The sequence below is a fragment of the Leptosomus discolor genome, chromosome 23 (genome assembly GCF_034619465.1).
Source record: "Leptosomus discolor isolate bLepDis1 chromosome 23, bLepDis1.hap2, whole genome shotgun sequence".
NCBI lineage: Eukaryota > Metazoa > Chordata > Aves > Leptosomiformes > Leptosomidae > Leptosomus > Leptosomus discolor.
This window is the reverse complement of record NC_141413.1, coordinates 6,679,355-6,701,331: the sequence shown is the minus strand read 5'-3', so window position 1 is coordinate 6,701,331 and position 21,977 is coordinate 6,679,355. Positions and strand designations below refer to the sequence as shown.

Genomic DNA, 21,977 nt, shown 5'->3' with positions numbered 1-21,977 from the left:
AATATTTGTTTAATGAGGGAATTCCTATCGCACGTACGTGGGCTCCGGCGCTGCGGGGAGCGCAGCTGCCTGCAGCATCCTCAAACACACGAAAAACCTCCGGAGACGGCTCCGAGCCCCTCGGTGCAGCCACACCAGGCCTGACACGAGGGTGACGGCCGAGACCCTCTGCGTGGAGGTTGCAGCTTTCCTTCCCCGTGCCGGACGGAGAGCACGAAGAAGAGCTGACGGCCCCCGCGTCCCCCCCCTCGCCATCGCGACACGCATCGCCCCACCGGCCACCGCCGCGTTCAGCCCCGAACCGCAGCCCGCGCCGCCGCCACTTTGATCCGCTGCTTAATTCCTCCTTCCCATTAATTTCTGATCAGGCTCTGAACGTTCTCGCGGAGATGCTGAGATCAAATGATTAGTTAAGAGACAGTCAGGCGAGGAGAACATGAAAGGGAGAAGTTTTGTTTAAGGATATTAACCCCGGCGAGGCGGCGCGGGAAGCGGCAGAGCCGCGAGCCAAGAGCTCCCTCTGCTCCCAGAAAACCCTCCACGGCCACGAACGCACCCGCCGCGCCGGGACTTGGCCCTTCCTCGACGCCCGGCAAACTCATCGCACCCCAGAGGGAGAAGGGACCTCGGGCACAAGGGAAACGCTTGCGCCAGGGGATGAGCTGCTGCTGCTAAAGCGTCAACCAAGGGTGAAATGGTCACAAAAAAGCCCCTGAGATGGCTGGTACCCCCCGGTACCCCAACTGTGCATCATCCCCCACAGCAGGGGAGACCCCCTGAGCGCAGAATACACTGTATATCATATAATATCTGATTTATTATTTCATTAGAGGCACTTCTCCCATCACACGAGCCCCCCAGGACGGCAGAAGACGAGGGAGTTTGTATTGTCAGCATCGAAACCCTCACTTGGGAAAGGAAACACATAAATGTCAGGCCAGAAAGAGGGACCTGGGGGGAGGAGAGCTCTGATACCCCAAATAAAGGGAAAAAGCAAGGAGCAGAAAATGATTATTTCAGTTACAATGAAAATGTATTTTGTTAGAAAATGCGGATTCGTCTTTGGTACTTGATACTAAGAAAAGCAATCCCCAGGAATATAATACCCCATCTCCGTGCAGGGAGAATGAGTTATTAAATCAGAAGATGAATGGCTTGCAGTGCCGCTAACTGCTCCGGTTAGGAGAAAAATAGTTATAAACTTACTCTTTGCCCCAAAACACATTCCTCCCCCTCATCCCCGGGCCTCGTCTCTCCCCTCCGCTGGAGCTCACTCATGTGCCTCATTTCTATGCCTTATAAAAATGCAGGAGGGGAAATTTTAATAGAATGAAAAAAGGTGAATTTAGAGGTGGGTATTTTTTTTTTTTTCCCCCCTCCTCCCCTTCTCCCACCTTTAAAATAAAATAAAATAAAATACACACAAGGAATAAAAATAACCCACGTAGTTCAATTGTGGGGAAAGTGGTGAGGATGTAAATGAAGGTGCATTCTTATGTATAGCAGTGCACCCAGCAGCCCCGTGGCAGGGCGGCTCGCTCGGCGCCTCTGTTCTGCATGAATAAATATGGATAAAAATGTAACGCCGCGCAGAACTCCGATCCGATAACCGAGATAACGTTTCTCACCGGCTGGGAGCAACACCAGCCACCAGCTTTACTTATTCTTACGGATTTATGTTAAAAACCATTGACATGATAATGCACGGCCCCCTCCCCGTCCATGAAGCCTTTTTGCAGCGACGGATGCGACCCCCCTCCCCAGACCTTAAGGCCGTCGGTGCGAACCCACCGGTGACGGCGGCAAGTAGAGGCTTTGGGTGCTCCGGGTGCGCCCAGGATCAGGCCACCCCCCTCCACCGAGGGGCTCTGGGGTCATCGCAAATATTCCCTTCGAGTCCAACGCCGCGACACATCTGCCAGAAACACCCCCCTTCGCTGCCAAGACCCCCCCCCCCCCAAGAAACAAAGACACTGAAAGTCGCCCCGTGACTTGAAAGGTTCCAAACACGCCGTGCCCGCTCGGCCACGCGCGCCAGCCCAGAGCAGGACGTCCCGAGCATCCCCAAACCCCTCGGGAGATGCAGCAGCGGACACTGAGCTGCCTCCTCTCCCCACAGCCCGCCGAAGCGGGTGGACTTCTTTGGCAGCACCACGGACTTTTTCCCCCCTGGCTCCTTTGCCCCCAGATACCCAAGATACCCCATCGCACACCCCCCCCCCCCCCACGAGCAGGATCTCCCGAGCATCCCCTCCGGCACCGCGCAAGCAGCCCCCCGGCGCAGCGCGGCTGCCTGGCTCCCCGTTACACAACCCTGCTCGGGAGATCCTACGTGGGCAGACGTGGGCTTTCCTCTGAATCGACAACAGCTCTCGCTGCAGCTCAGCAGAACATGAGCAGCTTACATAAACAGCACTCCCAGTTACCCCGCGTGGGGGCCGCACGCAGCCACCCAGGGTTCGGAGGAGGGAAGGGGGGGGGGGGGGGGGGAGAAGGCAAGGAGCCACCTCCCCCCCTCCCCATTTATTTTTTTCCCCCCCCATAAAACAACCCAAACCCGAACTTGTGGGGGGAAAAAGGCAGCGAGCGCGCGCTCGAGCGCGAGCGAGCAATGACTCAAGTGTTTTGTAACTTGTCACATTCGAAGCTGCAATTTGGAGGCAGGAAGGAGGGATCCAAAATAGTCGCCCCAACCCCGGCTTGTATAACCGAGATCCCCCGTTCCCCCCCCCCCCCCTCCGCCGGGAAAAGGGGGGAAATTTCTGCCGCAGATTGGCAGCTGGAAAGAGGCAGGCGAGCTCGGGGTCGTTCCAGCGCAGGAAGGAGCCCCCAAATCGGGAAGAATTACTCATCAGTGGAAAAGGCTCCTGGGCTGGTGGGGAGGCACCAGGGAAGATGCTGCAGGGGGAAGGAAGGCTCCCGGGGATGGCTTCTCTGGATGCTGCGGCTCAGAGCCCGGCGGCGAGGCTGAGCTCCCCGGGATGCTGCCCCGAGCGAGAGGTGATGCTCGGGAAGCGCAGCCGGAGCAGGGAAGCAGGACAGAGCGGGTTTCTCTGGGGAAAAGGGACCCAGCGAGGGCTGTGCCTCAATCTCGATGGGCATTGGTACCCTCTCATGCCAAAATCGAGCCCTCTCAGGCACCAAAGAGGGGTCAGGAGCTGCTCAGATAGTCCCATGGGAGGGTCAGGGTGTGTTTTATGGGTAAATACCTCTCCTGTACAGCGCTTCCCTCCTGGCTCTCCCCTTCCTCCCGCATCAAAGCCACCAGGACTTCACAGTTTTTGCACTTCTCATCCACGTACTCACCAACTCCCCGCATCCCAGCGAGACCCACGAGAGCCTGGCTGCGCCCAGGCCCTTCTGCGAAGAGCAGGGAGGGCAATCCCCGCACCAGCCACGCTCACGCCCCCGATCAAACACGATTTCAGACCCCACAAACCCAACTTGCGAGGCTCAAGCGCCAGGAGCACCTGGAGGAGCCTGCCTCTTGCCGTAAACCCTCCTGCCCACCCGAAACACCGCTTATTTCTTCTGAAAAAAGTCCAGGCAGGTCCTGGGGACAGCGGGAGATGCGCTACGTGTGACACCTCGCCGCAGGGCTCATCGATCTGCCCTCGACCCCGGGGCTGAGCCTGGCTTTGAAACCCCAGAAAGGGCTTTGGCACCAAGCTCCAGCTTTGTGTTTTGGGGGGGCAGCACCTCCCAAGGGTGTCCTCGAAAATAAAACGGGTGGGGAGCTCAAATGAAGGGAGGGCCGAGCTTTGCAGCCTTTTCTCTAGCGTCACCCCAGCTAAGGCTTTTAAACCCCGGGTGCCCGACCCCCACCACGGGACCAGCACCCAGAGCATACCTGGAAAATCCCCCTGGGGCAGGGCAGAAAAAAATAATAAGTGAGGTTATTCGCAACAGATTCATCTGCTTCTACAATGCAATTTGGCTTTGCAATTAAAAAAAAACCCCATTCAAAACCCCCTATTTCATTACAACAGACCCACCCAACGGGTGCATCACCGCAGCTTTTGGATTAGGAGGTTAAAAACAAAGCGCCCGTGACGGCAGGGACTTGCCCGTGCAATAAACTGGCATCACTGAGACAAAAAGCTGAATTCCTGACTCCTTGGCCATTGCACAACCGCACGCTCCCCGGGATGTGCCCGCTGGGATCCCATACAGCCCGTGGCCCGTCCCGGCTCCCCGCACACACACGAGAGCCGACTCCAATTTTAACACAAAACTGGGTGACTGATTACCAAGTATACACCTGCAGAAGCGACACAATTATCTCTTGGAGTTAAGCATTGATGGATAGAAGTTTTAATTACCAAACCTTTTCCTCCTCCCCCACACACAAAAAGTATATTTTCTGGCATGTTTATTTAATAATAAAATATGATAAAATTATATGTTAGTGGAATAAGTGCACGGTGTGTGTAAAGTACAAGATGAGCTGAAGTCTGTTTTGTCACCAGAGCTGGAAATATCAGCTCCTTTGATCCCTTTGGCTCCAAAGCCGCTCTAGAAGGAGCGAGCGGCACATCGCCCGGTGCAGCCAGCCCATGGAGGGGGTTTGGGGAGGGCAGACCCCCAGCTCCTGCCTCCGCACGTGCCAGCGTGCTCCCCGCTCACGCAGGGCACTGGAGATTGACAGCCCCTGCTCCTGCACATGTCCCCATCTCTTGATTTACCCAAAGAGAAGAGCAAGCACCAGCCAGCTGCCTTAATCGCCATGGACAGGGCTAAAGGGTGCCCCTGTCACCCATCAGTATCATTTAGGGCTTGGGAAGTGCCCAACTCCCATGGGGAACGCCCGTTAGACCTCCGTGTTCATATCAGTCTTAATTTCATTTGGTCCTTAACACCGTTGTCTGGTTCACGCACCCGTGCTGTACAGTAACGCCATCTGATGCGCCCGATCCCCTGGCACAGCAGCACCCCTCCGCTCCAAAACCTGGCTGTTCACGGGGAACAGCAGCAGCTACAGCCCGTTGGAGACCCAGGAGATACCAGTTACTCACTTCCCAACGTATAGACACGAGGAGATCGAGGTTTTTTTCCCCCCCCTCCTTCACTTCGCATCGCAGCCTACAAGTCATTCTCCAGCAGGAAATTTCCACACACACACACACACACACACCCCCCCCCGGCCTTGGAAATTCACAGCCAACCTGCTAATGAGTCTTTGTGAAACTTGTGCCTTCTTACCTCTAATTTTACAGCCTGTTAGGATTTGAGCTCTGTGGACAGCCTCACATTTGGTTTCGAATTATAGGCTGAGTGGCTGTTCTCTCCTATTATTGTGCTGTCAATCTTGTATTAGCACATTATAATATGGTACACTGAATGCATCTGTTCTGTATATCACAAGTCCTAATTGTCATTTGTTGAATCACTTTGTCTTATATGATTGTTAAGCAATTATTTCATCCAAAGCAGCTTAAACTTTGATTACTGTATAGTGTTTACAGGGATCAAAGTAAAACCATCAGCTGCTCCAAACATTTTGCTGTCGAAATAAGGCAGGAGCACCCGTCCCGCACACGCCTGGATGCCAACACAGGAGCCACGAGGAGAGCAGACTTGATGACCTGTAGGTTCCTGCCATCTCCCAAGCCCATCCTTCTGCCTGAAGGGGAACATTATTTGTCCAGGGTGGTTAAACGTCCAGCAAACGTGTAGGTAATGAAACAGATACGAAGTGACAGTTCTGCCAAGATTGCTCATGGAAAGAAGCTCTCATCGTGTGTGGCACCAGCCGCCCCGTTGGTCCCCTCTGGTGGGGCAAGGGCCCGTGGTGGAATAACACCCCACACTTCTCCAGCGCTTTCCATCAAGGATGCTCTCCTGGGAAGCGCTCCTGCTCCCTCAGAGCCACAGAAAGTAAAGCAGCACCTTGCTCAGAGGTGCACGAGGGGGATCACACCCCGAATCAGCTCTGCCACGCAAACCTCCACCGAAGCAGAGGCACCCGCAGCGTGCCAGACCCCGCGCGGTCCTGCCTGGGAGCGGGTCAGCAGAGGACAGGGCTGATGCAGCACAGAAAAGCCCGCAGCACACAGATTTCTTCTTTTCTCTGCTTTAACCCCCCCCATCGAAGCCCTCAAAGAGGCACTCGGGTAGCTCGCAGGCCTCGCACCAACCGCTCCGCTCAGAAGTCGCTGCAAAGCCGGGATGTCCCAGGCGCCGGGGAGCCGCTGGGCTGGCAGCCCTCTGAAGTCGGGGGTGCTGGTATGCCACAGCGCCGTCCCGGGGCATGGGAACCCAAACCAGCACCAGCTCCAGCAAGGCAAAAGGGAGGAGTTCATCACCAGGGGCTTGGGCTAATCCCTATAATATCTGGCTGACAGCATCGGGAAGGAATGTTGGGCTATTGTTTAAGTAGCCCAGACAGGATTGAGGGGGGGGGGGGGGGGGGAAAGAAAACCCCACGCTGGTGGCTCCATAACCCCAGACGTTCCACAAGCCAACGAGGCTACACAAACTGTCAGGAATCTTCTGCTTAAAACCATCTTTAATGAGACTTGAATTTAACCTGAGCGCCACTCGAGAGCCCCCTCTTCCAGCCAGCTGCAAATCACTGCCTGACACAACTAGAGCACATCCCAATTAGGAGATTAAGCAGACCTTCTCCTCCTTTTGTTAAAAGCTAATGAATTCCCTCATACGAGTAATTTCCCAAAGAATGGGCCCCAGACCCTAGAGCACAGAAACCTTTAGAAATCAGGACTGTCCCCAACCCGGCCACCAAGAGTTCAGAAGAGGCAGAGAGTCGGGGCCAAAGCTGGGACTTAACCAGCAAATGGATTTAGCCATGGACTCCAGGCACAACCCAAGCTCCTGGGAGAGGCTCAGTCTCCTGCCCTTCACCCTGGGCCTGGCGGTGGTCCCCGCAGCAGGGTGTCACCCTGGCTCTCCAGCCCCACAGCAGCCCCCCAGGGTGCGGGTTACAGCTTGAGGCACAACGAGCTCACGGAGCCGCCGCTGCATTAAGCCTGATGCAACCCATAAGGGCATCATCCCATGGGTTGGGGGGCTTTTCCAGCTGCCTTTTCACCTCCAGCTCTTCTCCATTCTGCCATGGAAATGGTTTTAAATAAGATACCACGAAAATGCACCATTCTTGAAAGAGCAGAGCAAAGGCAGCGCTCCATGCAGCCGCAGAAAGAAGTTTAGCTGATGGATGTGCAAGGTGCCTTCTCAGACTAGTTTGGACAGGAGAGACATCTTGCAAAACCAATTTAAGTTTAAAGAAATCCAGTTTGGGGCAGGAACCCTGGGAAAAGCACTGTGAGACATCAGGCCCCTTGGCCAGAGAGCGAGTCCTACACCTTCCCCACACCCTAAAGCACCACAGCCCCAAGAAACCTCTAAGGAAGTTGTCAAACCCTGCGCTGAAAACGAATGTGGAAAAGCAGGTAAAAGGTAGCGCCGTGAACCGCGGCTCGAGCGCATCGCGGCAGGTAAATTGCTTTTTAACAAGCAGACAAGTTCTATCAATAGCATCTACCGTATGTTTTTATAAAGTGCAGAAATATGTTTTTAAAAGGCCAGTAAATAAAGTTCCTATCGATTTGATCTCAAGCCTAATCTGTTTTTCTGTCTGCCACCAACAGTGGTAATAAAACAGAATCATGTAACAGCGTTCCGGCTAATGCGACTATACATCACGGCAGGGGCTGCGCGCTCGCGGGCGATCTATCATCTTCGGTTGGGATTGCTTAGCTGCAGAATTTATAAACTTGCCCCAAATTGGTGCAACGTCCAATTTTCTTTTCCAATTTATTTTTGGTTGAGCGAAGCAATATTGAGGCAGGACGAGGAGGGCGCATTTCCCATCCATCCAGATGTTCTCCACTGCTCCTGCTTCCTCCTTGGTCCGGCAGCTCCTCTGCCAGGGTTCTCGGGAAGATGCCAACGTCTGCGTTTGGCATTTGCTCTGTGTCACCTCTTCGCAGTGCTGCCCAGAGGCTGCACGGGGTGTCCGCAGAGCAAGTTGTCTGGTGCTCGGAGGGGTCTCTCAGCAAGGATCGAGCATCCTCAGCGCTGCAGGGCTGCATCTCACACCCACTCAGAGCTCTGCAGCGCCAGGATGGACCAACTGGCTGCTCTGCTGTGGCACAGGGCTGGGGGACAGACACTGCCCCACAGGCCCAAGCCACAGAAACCTGCCGTGGGCGTATCTGTGCCCACCAGTTAGAGGGTTTCCAGCACACCCAGACCATCAGTCACTGGCCTCCTGTGTCTGGTGATGCATCTCTTACCCCTTTGCTGCTCGCAGAGAGAGCAGCCAGACATCACTGCTGCCTTCATCGCACCAAAGGAGTCCAAGATGGATCTTTTGGGAAGACAAAGTGATGTTTGACAAAGCTGGCTGCCGTGGCCCAGTGTCTAAACTGGATAAGCATCAAGGAAAATAAAAACCCCCTATAAAAAACCCCACATCATATGGTTGTATTGAAGTTCCTCAGGCCAAGCATGGTAGATGCTCAGCAAAGCTCAGCTTTCCAAGATGCCACCCCACTTTAAGGGCCTTCACCCCCATTGACATCACCTTCGCCAAGTAGCATCGAGGCTGCGAGCAGAGACCTTGGGCACAGGCAGGGTGAAACGCAGCCCTCACCAGACCCGTTACCATACCTGGAACAAGGGTGGGAAATGTCCCATTCCCCCCCCAATAAAACCCTGATAAATATTTCCGGAGATAAAAACCAAACACTCCACATTTGGCTTTTTTGGTGGTTGTTTTTCTTGAAGAGACAGAGTGTTCCACCGAAAGCAAACACTTCCTACACAAGTTTTCATACTCAAACCCCGAGTTTTTCTGCCACGGATTTTTGACAGAAAAAGCGTAGCCAGCCCCTTCACCCAGCCCAGCTCTCACCACTCCGTCCACGAGATCGCCGAGCCTCAGCAGGGCCGCAGCACCCTGCCGTGCTGGAAGCATCACGTACAGATGGAGATAACTTCAAAGTGAGGTTTCCCATTCTCACTTGGCAATTAAAAAAAAAACCCCACCACTACAAATCAAGTTTCCCGGCCTTAGAAATCCCATCATAAACCATAAAAAGCAACCCCGTTGCCTGTGCACGCCTCAGCCCCGGCACAGCATGAGGCAACTCTTGTTCCCACTCACTTGAGCATTATTTTTGGGGGGGAAAAACAACATTATCCCAAAGCATCCTTACAAGTTCAGGAGTAAGAAAAATATATATATTCCAACAGAGAAAAGCCCGAGGCAATTCAGAGCCAGTTCTCTGCAGCCAATTTAAGGCCGTCCAGCCCCTTACCCAAAATTAAACCCACAGTTTGCACCCCGCAAAAGCTGGAAGCCTCCGGGCTGCGGAGAGCTGGCGATGTGTTTCTGGCAAAGGCCGGAGGAGAGAATAAATGCAAACCAAGGGAAGCAGCGGGGCCCGTGTCCTCAGATGCCGCCTCAGCGCAAGATGTGCCGAGTTGTCTTGGAAGGAAACGGTGCCAAATCCGCCAGCGGAGACGAGCCACCAGCCAGCCCCGATGGCAGCGAGGAGCTGCGGACCCTCTGCAACAGGCTCCTCGGGGACCTGCCCACCACCCCGGCACCACAGCTGGCATCCCACCCCAAAATAAACACCCCCAAGTGAGACACAGCCAGCTCCCAAGCCCAGCCTGGGCAAGTTTGTGAATGCAAAGCCTGCACACCCCCCACACCCCGCCCCAGGCAAGGGTCTGGCTCTGCTTATCGCCCCCCAAACAGAGCAGCGCCCACCAGCATCACCACAGCCAAGTCCCTTCCCTTCTTCCTGCCGCGGTTTGCTTTCCAGGACAAAAATAAGAAAAGCACCTGCCTACATCTCTGGGAAGTTTCAAACTACTGGAAAGCAACACACAAGCGATGGAGGATTATGTGCAGCATCCTCTGCCAGGGAGGAGGATTTTTTGGGGGGGAAGAATCAGACATCTTTAAAGGAAAGTTATACTTCAAGCCATGTGATCAACAGGGGGAAGAGACTTTCCAGACGGCAACGAAGCAGCCAGAAAAACTGATTCTTAACACTTCGAGGTAAAGCCAAGACACACAAGAGCAGAGTTTCTCCCTCATTAGCTACGGCTGGAGCGTCCGCAGCTGCCAGGGCTGGAGCTGATGGTGGGGAAAACGCACAAGGTTGTTACTGGGGCACCAGCAAGGATCATGCTGGAGGTTTGGGGACAAAGGTCTCCTCCGCAAGCTGGTGCCCCAGCACCCTGCAATGGGTCACGGTCCCCAAACTGCAAAGCGGGACACTGGGGGTGCAGGATGCCACCCCGACACCCAGCAAAGACCCGCACAGCACCGCACTTCTCCTCCCCCTCCTCCCCTGCCCAAGGCATCACGTCCCCCACACGGGTGCAGCACCCATGAGGCGGCCCAGTGCGTCCCAGTGCTCCCAGTCCCCGGCGGCGCCGGGGCTCAAGAAGTTCAATGCTGCCACCTGGCGGCGGCGGGCGGCAACAGCAGCCCCGGCCCGGGGGTTTGGGGGGGGTGTTGGTGCGAGCAGGGACCGGGCACCCCCCCCAGCCCCGTTCCCGGTGATCGCCACACACCAACCCCTACAGCGGCCCGCGAGCTCATCAGAGTAATTAACACCGTGTCACCAGTCAGACACCAGCAAGGGGTGCAAACACCCATCCAAAGCTTATGTTTCCTTGAAAAAGTTTAGAAGCAATTGCAAAAAAAAAAAACAAATCTATGCATACAATTATATTTTCCCCCTACAATGTCGTCAAAACAAAACAAAAAGGCTACAATGTCTTAAAAAAATATTGGAGTTTCAAGTTCACCCACAACCCAGCCTCAAACCAAAACCCTGAAGCCATGGGGAAGGACAGGGGTAAAAAAAAAAAAGCTTAGAAAGTCACCCTGAGTTCAGGCAGAAGTCGAACAAGCACCACCCGAGCAGTTGGCAGCCCTTTGGCCACAGGACAGCGGTGCAGAGCCACGCACGGCACAGGGCGAGCAGCTCCCGGGCTGTCCCCAGCACCCACAGCGCAGGCACTGGGCGCCCCCAGCCTGGCCCAGCTCCCAGCCAGGCTCAAAGTACAAGCACACACAAGTGTAACGCACTTTCCCGGCAAATTCCTCCCCCGTGATCCAGCTACACCTTTAACCAACACGGGGCAGCTCCCCGTGATCCACCGGATTCGGGACTCACCTTCTCAGCCTGGGGGTACAGAACGCGGGGGCTGCCCCACTCCCTGCTGATCCGCCGCCGGTACTGGTGGCACTTGGGGATGTACATGCAGCCCACATTGCCCAGGTCTGGGTAGATAACTTCTAAATCCCCTCTGGTGAGGAAAAAAAGAGGGAGAGGAGAGGATATAGGGTGAGACCACAGCATGCAGGGGTTGGGAATTAGTGCTGCTTCCCAGCCAGGCTTGAGCTGCCGTTGCAAAGCTGGGTGGGAGACACAGCCCCCAACCTGCTGGCAGAGGTGCTGGGCATCTTGTGCACCAGGATAAGCACCTTCCCATGCTGTAACAGAGCCATGGGGTCTGCTCCCTCTCCCAAGCAGCAGCAAGACTTTAAAACATTCATTATGGCTCAAGCACACCCTGGATCATTCCCAGTATTTTCCATAGTTTTAAAAATCACAGCTCGTACAGGTTAATCTAAGGCTTGGAGAACAAAATTACCCCTACTCCCCATCGGCCTTGGACAAGCCATTTGAACTCTGAGCCCTCTTCTCCCACTTGTGATAGGGAAGCAGGGACAAGCCTCCTCGGTGTTTTGGGTACAGATAGTTCAATAACAGGTCGGATATCTCCAGCTCCAACTTCTTTACGAAGTGCTTTCCCCTTCTGCATTATCTAAGCAGAGAAAGGGGCCACCAGAGCAAGCTGCCAGGCCACTGCAGCGTGCAGATAACAAGTCTCAAGGCCACACTGCAGATTAGCTGCCACCGACGTGACCCTCGCTGGAGGGGCCCTTAAATCCCGCAGCCCAAGAGGCTGCTGAGGCAGCACCCGCAGCAGCACAGGGCTGGCACAGAGCGGGCTGAGAGTCCAAAGCAAGGTGCTTCTGCTCGTGGGTTTCGAGAGGAAGCTGGGACCAAGCGAAGTCTCCGCTTGCCTTAATCTAGAAGCTGAAGTTGCTCCTATTTCGAGAGTTTTGGTGAAGTGGAAAGCAGCAGAAAGGGTGGGTTTGCTGCAGAAGCTCCCAGTAACGCAGGATATTAAGGACCTCCCAAAGGTGAGGGGCACTTGTGTGCTGCTGCTCACCCAGCCCTGCCTGCCATCTCCAGCAGCTCACAGGCAGCAAGAGCTTAAGCCAAGGACCAAAACCCTTGATAAATGGGTGCATTCAGTGGCTGTTCAGCCACAGGGGGCCCAGCTGGTACAGCAGCAACCTGCCTGTTGACAGCTCCAGGAGAAGCTCTCCAGGCTTCCTCCTCTTCCCATGCCCACACCTCAAGCATTAACATCTCTGCTGGACAGGCTTTGAGGTCTGTGGGATGATCTGTTCTAGGACTTTCCTTCCCCCAAGACAGCCTCCTTCTCCTGAAACTTTCTGCAGGAAACATTCGTCATCTCTGACTCTGCCAGTAGCTTCAAAAGCCTCTGCGAAACGGACCAAGCAACAACTTGAGGTGAGCAGAGACACCAAGATCTCAGCTTGCACAGGACAGCAGGCACTGCTCTGCTTCGCTGTGGCCCAGATTCCCAGCAAATGGAAGAAAGCAACTCATTTATAGCCCTGGCAAAAGGGGACACTGGAATTGACTGTCCCAGGAGGTGACACGCTGGACACGCAAGGGCAGCGGATGACAAGATGTCCATGGCTGGCGCAGTCCAGCAAGGAGACAACGGGGAGTCCCTCACCTGCAGAACTCGCTGTCCACGCTGCTGAGCATCTGGAAGAAGCAGGTCCGTGAAGGCTCATCGGGCCAGGGGGGCTGCTCCCCCCAGGCGGCGGGGCCCAGCAGGCCAGCAGCCACCAACACAGCACCCAGCAGCTTCATCCTGCCCTGCAGGGACCGAGGGACAGAGGGGGTCAGTCCCAGGGGCAGAGCTGTGACCCAGCACTGTCCCCACATCATCCCCCCCCACTCCACTTCAGCCCCCCCCCCCATCCTTACACTTCCCCCCCATTTCCACATCATTAATCCTAATTACACCAGAAATAAACTGTGTTTCCTCCCCCTGCCCTGTGCCAGGGAGCACCAAGCCCCCAGCAAGAAGCCACATCTTCGAGGACCCATTTCTGCCCACCTACAGGGAAGGTGCCTCGCCAGCACCAGGGACGTGCACGTGTGACGTCACAAGCTGGGCAGCCCAGCACAGAAACCATCGCTGCCACCGTGTTCCAAGCCCAGATAGCACCAAGGGAGGGGACAGTGTCCCTGTCTCCAGGTGCTGACCCTGCTGCTCTCCCCAGGACTGATGGAAGAGGTGAAGAACTGGCATCAGGCTTGGTCGTGGTCTAACCGAGACCGTTACTGACAGGCACACGGCCAGCCACGACACACCGACACATCCCTGACCCCAGGAAGAGCCTCTGCAGGGGGACAACACAAGGGTCCACCCTGAACCCTGCCCCCTCCTCCAGAACCAGGGCAGAGCTTCTCCCCCGCCACGAGAACAGCCACGACCACCCGTTTTCAAGTCCCTACAAAGCCCAAGCCAAGCCCTGGGGGATGAGAGGAGACGGGGTGTGAGGTTTAGATACCCACACCCCTGCCAAGCCCAGCGCCAGCCCTCACCTCCCCAGGCTGCACCGAGGTGCCTCCAGCAGCCTGATGGACCCGGTGGCCAGGGCCACCACGGCCGGCCCTGCCGAGGCACTTACCCGCCGGGTCCTGGGGATGGGCGAGCAGCTCCGAGGCAGAGCCTGGAGGTTTGAGGTTGCCGTGGAGATGGTTTCCCAGGAAGGAAGGGAAGAAGGGACTGGGAATGACAAAACACAGCCCCGGGGAAGGGGCAGCTCTGTCCCTGAAGGAGCACGAAGTCAGGCAACGGGTTTTCAACCCCACAACAAGAACCTCCGACTGACCCACCAGCTCTGGGCGAGGACCTGGCCCCGATTCCTCCCCTCTAGCAACTAGCAACTTCCCAGCTAATTAGAAAGGATGCGACCCAAAGGTTTATTTGCACTAGCCAGTCTCCTCCATTGCCTAATCAGCTCTGGATGAGGCACATGCAAAAAAAAAAACCCACTGTCAGTTGGGAGTCGGTATTACAACACATACTGTATCATTATATAATGAAGCACCAGCACGCAGAGCGAACACGAGTAAGCACCAGCGCCGCTGTCATTACAGAGAGAAAGAGGCATCAGGCTTAACTAATTAGAAACATTAATGTATTGGGAATGATCAGGAGGTTTAGGGGCTAATGGCTCCGGTTCCCACGCTACAAGATGGGCAAACCCCATAATTAGAGCCCTGCGCCTGCAGCCAGGCTCACGTGAGTAACGCTTTTCCCATCGGAGTCAGGAGCTCCGGTTGGCGTGAGTCAGGATCGCCCAAACGGGGTTTACAGCCTCACATGCGATCACAAGGTGGTGGGGGTGGGGGTGGTGGTAAACTGGGGTCCCCGGGGAGCCAGGCAGGGGGGATCACAGCCCCAGGCAAGGCACAACCCAGGACTGGTGATAGTTATGGCTGCCCAGTGACTCTCACCCACGGAAAGGGGGATTTCTGGGAAAAGCAGGACTTCCCTTGGAAAGCTGGCAGCCCCACTGAAAGCAAGAGGGCGGCAGGCAAGGGGGCAGCAGCCTTGACCAGGACAGACACACGGACTCGGACCCCAGGAGAGCTGTAGACACGGACAAGGGACTCTCCCTGCCAAATAACTCTCACCATGGTAAATCCGTATTTTTTTTTGCTGGTTATTTAAGCATGAAAGCAGCGAGGCTGGCACAGGGCTTATATCGCTGCAGCCCCGGCAGCTCAGACCCCCGGGTCTGTCGCAGGTTCACAGAGGAGCATCGGGGCTTTGCAGTAACCAGCTCCAGTTGGTTCCTGCAGCAACTTTGCAGTGGTTATTTTGGGTAACCACTTTGCAGAAGTTACCCAAATAACAGCAAAAGCCAGAGACAGGATGGACTCTGAACGGGAGTATCTTATTTTAAGCCTGGAGGCAGAGAGAAGCCCTTCTCATGGAGGCAATATCAGTCAGTTCCATCTGGAGACCTCCCGAGACAGGATCAACACAAAACGGGATCAGCACAAGAGGGTTTGCCGACAGACAAGGTGCAGAGGGATCCCCCGGGGATGCTCTGGAAGTAAAACCCATAGGAGCAGCAATCTCTCTTGCAACACCCTGTACAAGGCAAACGATGCCTTTATCTCCAGAAGCTGTTTGCGGAGTAATTGCAAAGATTCTGTTTCTCCTGCTCGGGTGCTGCAAAGGCAGCAGCAAACCCCCCTCACCAGGGTACCAAACACGTGGGAAAGTTGCACTGCCCGAGCCCGACAGCTCCTCTGCTACACTCCCGCCAGGCCAGACGGGCTCCCAAGGGGCACAAAGCCACCGGATCATTTGCTTTAGACCCATGCACAGGACAGGGGGACTCAAGAGCCGACAGTGCTGCTGGCTTGGCTGCCAGGCTGTAGCTGACACAACCCTGCCTGCACAAACACCCTGGGCCTGGCAAACCCACCCAGGGGACGGCTCATTTCCACCAGCATCCATCTCCTCCGGTCTGCCTGGGCCCGGAGCTCCCACAGCCGGGGAGGATGGATAAACCACACACCCGAGAGCCCTCTGGAGAAGCGTCCTCCCACGGGAACACACATCTGCTGGTGTCAAGCCGGGTACGGAGCAGGAGCCAGCCTCTTCTCGCAGCAATCCCAGCGTGTTTGCATGTCACCTCTCCTGACTAAGCAGTGCAGGACTGCAGGAATCTTGTCCTTCCAGCTGCCGGGAAGCCTCTGGCACGGTGCTGCGGCTCTGCAGCTCCGAGCTGGGGACAGTGTGTTCACCCAGGATTTATCCCCACACTCAAGGATGACATGCTGCCCTCCTCTTACAAACAAAGACTTCACACCACTTCTTTTGCAAAGCCATTACTGAGAATACTACTGTAAAACCCCTCCTGCTCCGCAGTGTTGTCCGTTCTCCACAGGCCACGCGCAGGTCTGCCTTGCTGGGCAGCAGACACAACCCTAGGGATTTAGTTGTGCTCAGACTGGGCTCTGCATCTCCATACGTGTAACCCCCCCAGCTCACCCTGGCCTCTGCCTTTCCTCCAAACCCCAGCAGAAGGGGAGGAAGGAATCGCTTTTAAGCCAGTGTTAATTTGGAGGACAGCTTGAAACAGCCCTGGCATGGAGCCACCTGGGCTGTGCTCCCTGCCTTTCCCCCTGCCCCATCCTCACACAGCCCTGGGTCACAGGGCCAGGAGGTTCCTGACTTCCAGCAGGAACAGATAGGTGGGAATTAAAATTAAGCTTTCAAAGGTACCAAGCGCAACCAATGGCTTTGGGATAGATTTGTTCTGTTAATCAGCTGAGAGGAGCGATGATGTGAAGCCCAAGGAAGCAAAGTGCTGCCTACACATGCTGCAGTCCCACTATCACTTCAGTTCATTGGGAAGAAGTACAAATGGAATATATATAATTTCCAGCAAGCCAGGTCAGGTCCAAAAGCCACTGAAAAAGCCTTTCACAGTTGGCAAAGCTAAGGCATAGGTGAGGAAATCACAATTTTCTGTTAATACTAGAGATGAAAAGGCTCTTAAAGAGAAAACTACCCTAAGGCAGGGAAGGAAGGGAGAAGTCTGGAGCTTGCTTTAACAGCTGCAACAAAACACATGTTGGGAGCCAAGTTACACACATCAGCTGATCCATGGGGCCAAAAAATGGGGGCAACTGGCAGAGGAGGGAAGGTGGCTTGTTGCAGAGGAGGCAATAGCCCGTCTTGAGTGCCACTGAGCCCCCCAGCCCATCACCCCTTTACAGCCCATTTCTTGACACACTCCCACAGCCTTATGAGCCACTACCAGAGTCCCAAAATATTTACCCAGGAGCTTTAGGACACAGCTCAACCAAAAATCAAAGTATTTCAAGGAACCCCATGGACACCAGCTGAAGCTGACAGGCTCTGAAAGCTTTCACATGCATGCAAAGCCTCCAGCTCTGTTGTGGTTTATTTACCTAATGCTGGGCTTTAATGCAAAAAAAAAGTGTTTCCAGGTCAGAATTTCTCCATAAATGTTCATAAAAGACCAGCTTTTTATTCTGACATGGGCCAAAAACATTGTTTGCAAGCTTTGGAATTTCCCAGCCCAGCCACTGGCTTCCTGTTGATGTTAGTTTAAGATTAACCAGTGCCATTTATAATCTGCTCCAGCATTTCTTCTGACTTCACCCAGCACCAAGTCCCCATGCCATAAAAACCTATTTTATTTCATGCAACCTGAGTTTACCTCCACCTCATTAAGCAACCTCAGCTCTCCCCAGACATTAATTGCCTCCAGGGACAGAGCAGGGAGGCATCGCTGGGCTCGAGTTTCCCCAGTCCCACGACACAAGGAGCCTGGGGTTGTTGGTTTTCCCCCCCCCCTCCCGGTTTCTTTCAGGCTGCAGCAAAGTTATAAGTCCATTAGGAACTCTGCCCCTTCTTGCCACAGAGCCAAGACTGCTGCTTTGCTCCAATGCTCATGAAAACAAGGGTTTATTTTTGCTTTGCATGAGCAATTATTCTGGGCAATAAATCTGCTCCTTGCACTTCCACCCAAGCATTAGCCCAAGCCCAGCTGCTTGGCAGAAAGAGCTCAGCTTTTCCTGCGAGATCCAGCATTTCCCCTCCTATTTCAGCTCCTCCCTGCCTCAGTTTCCCCACAGAGGGTCCTGTGAGCAAAGCACCAAAGAAACAAATTCCTACAGTCTGAAAAACAGCTTAAAAAAAAAGTATTTACACTGTTGATACCCACCAGCAAGACTGTAGGAAGCAAAGGACTTGGCAGAGCCTCGGCAGCCAGGGGAATTCCCTCAATCTTTGTCTTGCAGGAAGCCCAGTTTTCAGATATTTTTTTCCATAGCAATCAGCAAAGGAAACAGAAAACCACATCCTCTCTCCCCATTCATAACCTGCTGCACTCCCAACCAGGCCCTGGCCACGCTGTGCCTCTTCCCTCACCTTTCCATAGGCTATCCTCACGTTTCTGTGCACAGCAAACAGTTCCCTTCCCAGCTTCAACTGGATGACCACAAGGTCACCATCACCTTGCCCCAGCCAACCCACAGGGCAAGAGCTTTGCCAATTAAGACAAGCCCTTGTCCCAGAACACACCATAAATTTGCATCTGCACTGATTCGCGGGGCCAGCTCTACTTCTTGGGCAATTTTATGGTTCTGGGAAGAGTTAAATGGATTTGGGGGATGTGACTGCTTTATTTAGCTCAGGCAGTCTCCAGTTTTCCTGGGTCTGTCTAGTACCACATAAGGAGCAAGAGTCAAGACCCAGGTTGCCACTGCAGAAGAGGCTGCCCTCGGTTAACCGCCCAGCAGCAGCACCAGTCGTTGCCTGCATTACTGGAATAAGATGAATCTGCTCAGGGGAGACAGATTGTATCACTAGCTAGATCATACAAGTGCAAGAGTTCAATAGCTGAGCCTGTATTTCTGTGTCTCTACAGCACCAGTAAGATGCTGGGGCAAAAATACAGAGCAGTGTGGTTGCATTCACCCCTCCCAGCCCAAGCAGAGCCCTATGAGCCTGCAGCCTGCAACAGCAGAGCTTCCCATTTTGCAAAATGCTGGGTGCAGATCCAGGCTGCAGCCCGGGAGATTAACAGAGAAGGATTTTTGGCTTTTCTCTTTCTACCAGCCAAAGCCCCAGGCCTGAACTCTCACCCCTGCCTGCCCCGTTTCCCTAGCAGGCAGCTGTGCCTGGTCAGGCTGGATTAAACACTGCCACTGTCACCACCAGCAGTGGAGAGAGTCCTGTGACCGAGGGGGAAAGGGTCAGAGCCCCAAAAAAGGAGTTTGAAGCTGCAGCATCCACCTCCTCCTGCAGCACCCTCCGAGCAGGAATCTCTACGGGATCAGGGAGGGGATGCACGACGCTTTTCGCCCTTGGAGGTTGCTAGCACCTTGCAGGCTCCCGCACTCACACCCCAACACAAGAAGATGCAGCGCAGCATGGAGCACCAGAGCAGTCCCAGGGCTGCTGCAAGCCCCCAAAGCCTTCCCTGGCAGCAGAGCCCCCCCCAAGCACCAGCCCCTCTCCCTCAGCTGGGCATCGCAGGAGCACTCAGGAGAGGAGGAATAGTCAGTATTTGCCAGGTAACAAGCACATAGCTGGGGGCAGCGCCCCAAGCCTGGCAGCAGCCCGCAGAGCCACCCCTGCGGTGCAGCACACGGGGATCATCCCTTCTCCTGCCAGCCCAGTGCCACCCCAAACCTCAGCCCCAGCAGCACCACAAGCAGGAACACGTTTCAGCCCCTGACACCACCCTGAGCCCCAACCCTCGCCCCTGCACAGTGCAGAAGACACGCACACCACGGTGCTGCACAGCCCGGGGACAGGGCCACCCACCTCCGCACCCCACCCAAACCACACGGGTGCTCGCCCCATCCACGAACCCCTCTCCCAGAGCAGGATTTTGGCACTCCAGAGCCAGCTGGCACGGTTTGGGGAGGGTCACTGGGTGGCTCGAGTATGCCCAGCAGCCTGGGGGAGGTGACCTTGGTGGCAGGCAGCGCTGGGAGCCGGCCGGTTGCATGCTGGCAGGCTGGATGTGCAGCGTTGCACCACCACACCTGCCAGCCCCCACCCCACCAGGCACCTTGTGACTGCTCCTGCCAGAGCTGCAGCTCTTTCTGGGGAAGGTCTTCTATTTTGGGAAGAATGTTTTCATTTGGCCTATATTAAGCGCATACATTTCGCAGTCACAAGGCAGGCGCAGAGCTGGGCGGGAGCCTCCTTCCCTTCAGCGCCAGCAGCTCCACAGCTTGGCAGGTCCCAGCGGTGCTGGCACACATGCAGCCAAGCCTGCTGCTCCCCCCCACAGGGGGCTGCCTAATGCAACCAGCTCCCGTTTGCATCCCTCCCTTCACACACTTGCTGCAACCCCACGGGGAGCTGCTCAGCACCTCTTTCAACTTCTGGCTCCAGCTCCAGCTCCCAGAGGCAGGGGAAGCCACTAAGCATCGCTGCAAGCGCCGACAGGAGCAGCGTGGAGGGAAAGCATTGAGAAACCCTCAGGTGTGGCCTCTGCTCAACCTACCACCCAGGGACTCCACGTGGGCAGCGTATGGCACAGGGACCGGGTTATGGAGGGGTCACCTACCCCAGCCAGGTGCTTTCACCTTCCTTCCCGCTTTCCCACCCCTTCTCCTGGCCTCTGTACCCTGGCAAGAAGGTGCTTCTCTGCCCCGTGCCTCGTGGGTGTCCTAATTGTGATTGCAGCCCTTTAGGGATGACAGCAAAAAAAAAATAAACAAACATCCATTCCCGGTCCTTGACATCTCACCTGGCTGGGCTGGGTGATGCTTGTGGGAAAGCCCTTGGGGCAGCGGGTTAATGAGGAGCTGGGGATGAGGAAGAAGCATCCTCTGCCCTGACTCAGGGCTGGCTGAGCCTGGCCCCATCAGTGACCCTAGCAAGGCACAACAGGCTGGCCAGGACCAGGCTGCTTCACCCACCCGCTGCCCACCCCTACCAGCTGAGCACAGGGACCTCTGTGGAATTTAGGCTGGCTGAGCAGGGATCTCTATAAATAGCACCGTTTCAGATTCAGCCTGCATGTGGCTCTTCCCAGTTTATTTTCTCCCTCTTCCAGTGGCTCTCTGCAGCCCAAGATGAAGGGGAGCGCAGGCTGGACCCTTCCTTAAGTCACACAGAGAAAACAGGGAGACAGACTAGTTAAATGAGTCCAAATCCCCAACGTTGATGCACTTATACCAGATTAACCTTCACATCAATAGGCTACCAAATCACACTAAACTGGCTTAACCCTTCCTTAAATGGGTTTAACTGGTCCACCACAGGGGGCTCGTATAGGTTTAATGAGCTCAGCTGAGTCCCAGCATCAGTGCTTTCCTGGGAAGCCCAGAGCTCCCACCACAGCTCCACACAGAGGGTGGCCTCAGCCCCCCAAAAAAGCTGGTCTGTGGGTTGGAAAGATGAGGGGGTACTTCCCACAGGTACCCAGGGTTGGGGGGAACCTTTTCCAGAAGGTTTTTCCAGCTTCCCCCTCCCAGAGCATTCACTCCCTTGGCACCCTGGCTCCAAGTGGGACCCCGAAGTGACCCCTATTTACTGTTCCCCCCACACAGGCAGGGCTACCAGAGCCCCTGCCCTTACACCCCAACAAACCAGCCAACTGCAAAACAAGAGGGAAAACAGCCTGGCCCCCACCAACACACAGCAAGCCAGCCAGCCAGCACCACCCCCTGAGCTTTTCCACCTACCCCTCTTTACACCACCAGTATCCCCAGTCCCGCAGCAGCAGAGCAGCCAGCAGCAGAGGGGAGCCTGTGCCCAGCCAGGTCTGGCAGGGCCCCAGCCCCACCGCCAGCTCCTTGGCAAGGCTGAGCCCTGGAGCTGGCTCAGAGACCGAGCAGGGGGACAGTTTCCAAAGGCAAGGGCTAGCACCCCCCCCCCCCCCCCCCCCAGGTGACCCTCGCAGCTGGGACACGAGCTGACACTGCAGTTTGCAGAGCTCAGGGCCATTTGCAGGATGCTCTGAGTTGCACGGAGCAAGCAGCTGCCAACCAGGCATTGCTCTGGGCAGGGAGCACCTTCCTTGCTCTGTCACCCAGCAAAACAGGAGCTTTTTTAGTAACTGCCACAAATTGAGGCATGAAAATCCACCCTCCCCAGCTTCCCTCTTGAGCTTAGCTCAGCTTGGGCCAGAGCAAATGGCTCTGCCTCCCATGAGAACATACTACACGTGTGAGTAAGCCCCGGGTGCCAGCCCCACGCAGCAGCAGAGGTGCCTGGGGCACAAGAGCATCTCAATTAGAAGGTGAGGCAAGACATGCACCAGCAAAAAAAAAAAAAAAAAAAACCAAACC

General features: G+C 55.2%; 1 protein-coding gene across 1 annotated transcript in view; it reads right to left on the bottom strand.

The window, feature by feature from the left end:
• The window catches only part of PEBP4 (phosphatidylethanolamine binding protein 4), a 69,286-nt gene extending 56,315 nt beyond the window's left edge, over window positions 1–12,971 (bottom strand). The window contains exons 1-2 of the mRNA XM_086477172.1: window positions 12,832–12,971; window positions 11,166–11,298 (exon numbers count right to left, since the gene is read on the bottom strand). Coding sequence (XP_086333298.1) covers window positions 11,166–11,298; window positions 12,832–12,971 — 273 coding nt within the window. The remainder of the gene's footprint in view (window positions 1–11,165; window positions 11,299–12,831) is intronic.
• Window positions 12,972–21,977: the final 9,006 nt, after the last annotated feature.